Consider the following 5,000-nt stretch of genomic DNA (forward strand, 5'->3'; position numbering starts at 1 on the left):
CATCAACTCATTCATCTTATTAGCTCTGTAAATGATTACCAGTCAATTGGAGAAATTGCTGTCATATTCAGTGAAGAACAGCAACAGTAAAAAATAAAATATGATTTTATTACATTCATAACAATTACATAACCCATTGATTTATGACCACTGTCCATTTGTCAGCCAGTTTAGGACTACTTCCACTAAAGATTATAGGGTTTAGCCATGGATTATCTTGTCTTTTCATAAAGCATTGTAGAAGAAACTCTTTATGCAGAGAGGGTGGGAACGGGGGATGGAATGGGTGGGACTCCCCCTTGAAACAATGTCTTACATTTAAAAGTAGGCCAGTTATTCAGTCAAATAGAAAAGAGGGCAGGGTTTGAATTCTCCCCTAATCTTTGTTCTCACAATCTCACATGCTCTCTCTCTCTCTCTCTCTCTCTCTCTCTCTCTCTCTCTCTCTCTTTTGTCTTTGCTTGGCCACGGCCAGCTCCTGAACTAGCCTTGTAATGTAAGAGCAGAAACCTGATGGACAGGGTGTTTTTGTTCAACTGGGCCAGCAGCATCTGCTCTGTCATTTGTCCAACAGCCATTGTTGTTAAAGACCAAAATGTTCCACACAGCACCTCTCCACGAGTCCCCACACCACAAGCTGTTCTCAACTATTACACTCTCTGATTCCAGGATGGACTTGAGAGCTCCGATACGGACAAACTCTACCGCTAGTTCAGTCTCATCTTTTTACACATTATGTTCCTGATAAATTCCTACAATTCCTACAATTTATTGGGCCATTAAGGAAGGCAAAGGTTGCTTCTGTATCTGATATCCTCGTGTTAATCTAGGATGGCTTGCCTCTGTATTTCATTAGCTGACAGTTTTTCCTGTACAGTTAATATGTAACCTGATGATGACACAACGTGCTCTTTAGCCTATACTGCCAATATTCCATTCCACACCTTGTAGCCACGAATGTACAGAATACATATCCTACAGCCAAGGGGAGTATTACCATAAGCATTTAAAAAGACAAACACTAAAAGTCTTTACAATAAGACTGATTGAATGAAAAACATGTCTACATACTATGGCATCTTTTTTCTGGTTTTCGGTTTTAAATGGGAACCTCAGAAGATGTTGAGTGAAACGTAAAAACAACTACAGTGGACACACACACACACACACACACACACACACACACACACGTGTATATTGATTTCATAATGCAATTTGATTTTTAAGCAGAGCAGCGATTGTACAAAGAGCCATCGTATTTTCGACATAATTGTACAACTCCATTGACACCAGTGTTATTATTACTTTATTATTCAAGACATCAAAAAGGTTATACTGAATTATATAGTCAGTTAAAATGCATATAGAGAAAATAAACTCAGAAAATCTCAATAAATCAAGGTGATAAAAACATCGCCAATTGGGTTCGCAAGTGGATGTTAAGCTTTGCAACAAGCCCCTCTATCCATCTTGTGTATAATGCATATAAACTGCAATGCATGATGGGGCGTCCGGGTAGTGTAGCGGTAGATTCCCTGCCTACCAACATGAGGGTAGCAGGTTTGCGCCCCCCGTGTTACCTCCGGCTTGGTCGGGCGTCCATACAGTGTACAGGCACGATTGGCTGTGTCTGCGGGTGGGAAGCCGGAATGAGAGTATTGATGTGTCCTGCTCGCTGCACGAGCACCTGCTCTGGTCGGTCGGGGGGGCGCCTGTTCGGGGTGGAAGGGAACTGGTGGGAATAGCGTGATCCTCCCACGTGCTACATCCTGCCGGCTGCCGGCGCAGCTCCCTGCTGTCGTTCAGGTGAAGCATGCGTGTGTCTATACGGCTCTCCCCAGATCGGCAGAGGGTGGGGCAGTAGTGACAGCACTACTGTTCTACCGTTTACTTTCAAAGTAAATGTGGCATCTGACCAACTGAAGTCAAATCTAGGCTGTGCGCCAACTCTGTGAAAGGCAACAAATGAGTCGTGTGTGGAACTTGCCCAGACAAACTGTGCTGGTCACAGGAATGAGATGAACGGAGAGGTAAAGCACATTCCAAGCAACCCACTGTGCAAGCAGTACAAGACAATGATATATTTAGTATTAGGGGACATTCACACCAAAAGCGTTTTGTTTTTTTCAGTTAGAACGCTATGAAAATCATGTTGAGAGCGCTTCCATTGTGCACAAAACAAAGCGCACGGAGTGTTTTTTTTGTACTCCGTTTTGTTCCCCCCCCCTGCAGTCAGTCGCGTGCAGTACAGATAGCAGCACAACGACCACACGGACGGTAGCCAGCTGGTTTTGTCTGTTTGATGTTGTTCACTGTCAACATGAAAGCCAGATTATTGCCAATTCTGGCAGCAGCGGAGGTCGAGGATCCCCCGGGAGGAGAAAATGTAGGAGGAGTGGAAAAGACGAGCAACGCATTTTTCCTCTAATGTTCAACTTTTTTCAGCTTAAAAACTATGTGCAGTGAATATGCCACTGTCTCTGACTTGTCTTATCACTATACTGCCTTATTGCTTGTTGTGTCTCTTGTTGTTTTTGCACTCATATGCCCTGTTATATTTGTACTATGTTGTAAACGGAGTCCACAGCACAAGAATTTCACACGTGATACTTGTACCATGGAGTGACAATAAAAATCTTGAATCTTGAATCTTGAATCTTGAAACGCCCATAGCGCTCCTCGAAAAACAACAGACGCCACGAGCGCTAAACACCAGGTGCATTCATTAAAAGAGGAGCACGTTTAGTGTGTCCTTACATAGAGAATGTATTGCAGAAAGATGCTGGCAGCTCCAAAAGCGCTTTGGGTGTGAATGTCCCCTTAGGCTATGGGCTACACATTAAAACTAATTACACATTTAGCTAACCCCCCATATCAAAAATATATACCTTATATACCTAGGATATAGTTTAATTGGTGAGCTGATTCAATGCTGAAGCAGCATGCAGTGAGAAGCCTGATATCAGACTGAAGTGTCCACTTGTTACACTCCATTTCCATCTTCTAACTCCACTCGGTGGAGGGGGCGGATTGGAAGGTCTGGAGCCATGCAGGCAAAAGAGCTCTGGTTACAGATGAATACAGTCAGCTAGCAGGACCTTCTGCAGCAGATCTATGCTCTGGGCACCAGCTTCAGTTTGATGGGATTCTTAGGGGTGGTGAAGCCATCATTTCCCAGCTCCAGAGGAACCTTGGGGGGTGGGGGAGATTTTGAAAATAATTAAAGCACCACCAAAATATGTGCTCAGATTCACTCTCACCAAAATCGTACATGTATGATGAACATGCCACTATGACCACAAGCAGTGAGAACATGTCTTCTTACTTCTGTCTCCTGGCAGGTGACAAAGCTGAAGTTCTGCAGGACCTCCACTACAGCCAACTTCATCATCAACAGAGCAAATCGCATGCCGATGCAGTTCCTTGGCCCGGCTCCAAAGGGTAGGTAGGCATAAGGATCCATCTTGTCTTTGTTCTCTTTACTGAACCTGAAAATAGAATTAGAACACACAGATAGCATTGGTTGGTGGTTTAGCCAAGCTACTGCTTTTGGGTGATATCTGACTTTAGCCTGCCATTAGTTCAGTGTAGCACCTTTCAGGTTTGAAGGCTTCAGGCTCGGGCCAAAGGGTGGGCTCACGGTGGAGAGCGTAAACTGGGACCATGATGGTGGTTCCTTTAGGGATGGTCACACCGTTCACCTCCACAGATGTCTTTGTCATTCTCTCTAAACGATTAGCAATAGGCCACAGCCTCTGGGACTCATTCATCGCCATGTCCAGGTACTCCATGTGCATCAAGACTTCGTAGGTTGGCCGACCCTGGAGATGGTATAGTACTCTTGATTAGTGGCTTGGAGAAAGCCAGTTTCTGATCAAAAGGTAAAGATACGAGTAGGGAGAGACGGCAGAGACAGTAAAAGACATTAAGTCACCTTGTCTGGGAATGCCTCATCGATCTCCTCTTGCAGGGCCTTTTGGACGTCAGGGTTGGTTGCCAGTTGGTAGGCTAAAAAGCACAATGAGCTGCTGCTGGTCTCATAGCCAGCAAAGATGAATATCATGGCCTGTGATAGGATCTCATGATCAGACAGCCCTGAAATGTAACCACAGCATGTTCAAGATTCAAGATTTTTTTTTTCTTCTTCTGATTTCTCCCCTATTTTATGCCCAGTTGTACTTCGCCAATTAACCCTGCTGCCCCGGTTGCTACCCCATCTGCCGATCTGGGGAGAGCCGTAGACTAGCACCATGCTGCCTCCGACACATGTGCAGTTTCCAGCTGCTTCTTTTCAACTGATGGCGGGGAGCTTCACCGGCAGGATGTAGCACGTGGGAGGATCACGCTATTCCCACCACGGATCTGTTTATCTCCATTCGTGGTACAGGCTGTTCCCTTCCGCCCTGAACAGGCACCCGAACCTGCAACTCTCGTGTTGGTAGGCAGGGAATCTACTGCTACACTACCTAAGATTAATTAGATTACAAACAAGGAACTGAACTTAGTGAACCAGAACACTGCAGGAGCAATCTTAAAAGGAGAATTCTAGTGTGATTTGGAGTTATAGCCCATTTACTACAGTATATGTCTAATTTACATTCCCCCCATCATTTTGCATTGCATGTCGTATTTAAGTATATTTTTTTAACATTTACTTGCTATTATTATTATTATTATTATTATTATTATTAATGAAGAAAATCAGTCCATCTGAACAGTTTTGTGTGTGTGTGTGTGTGTGTGAAGTTTGGTCAGCTGTTCCATCAAGTCCACGATGTGGTCGTGGCGTGCAGTGTATACCGTAGTCCTTTAAAAGCAGGACTACGGTTCATAATGTGTGCGATGGAGTCCAACACACACACACACACACACACACACACACACACACACACACACACACACACACACACACACACACACACACACACACACACGCTGTTGCAGCTGGTAATGTAACAACAACAACAACAACACTGGTATTTTCCTTATGAACAATGAAC

General features: G+C 44.4%; 1 protein-coding gene across 1 annotated transcript in view; it reads right to left on the minus strand.

The window, feature by feature from the left end:
- Positions 1-3,112: 3,112 nt before the first annotated feature.
- The window catches only part of LOC310780434 (cytochrome P450 3A30-like), a gene marked incomplete at its 3' end in the record, with an annotated part of 6,272 nt that continues 4,384 nt past the window's right edge, over positions 3,113-5,000 (minus strand). The window contains exons 10-13 of the mRNA XM_083641010.1: positions 3,935-4,095; positions 3,595-3,821; positions 3,326-3,488; positions 3,113-3,190 (exon numbers count right to left, since the gene is read on the minus strand). Of these exons, the coding sequence (XP_083497136.1) occupies positions 3,113-3,190; positions 3,326-3,488; positions 3,595-3,821; positions 3,935-4,095 (629 nt within the window). The remainder of the gene's footprint in view (positions 3,191-3,325; positions 3,489-3,594; positions 3,822-3,934; positions 4,096-5,000) is intronic.

This window comes from Poromitra crassiceps, assembly GCF_964638095.1.
Source record: "Poromitra crassiceps genome assembly, chromosome: 8".
Taxonomy (NCBI): Eukaryota; Metazoa; Chordata; class Actinopteri; order Beryciformes; family Melamphaidae; genus Poromitra; species Poromitra crassiceps.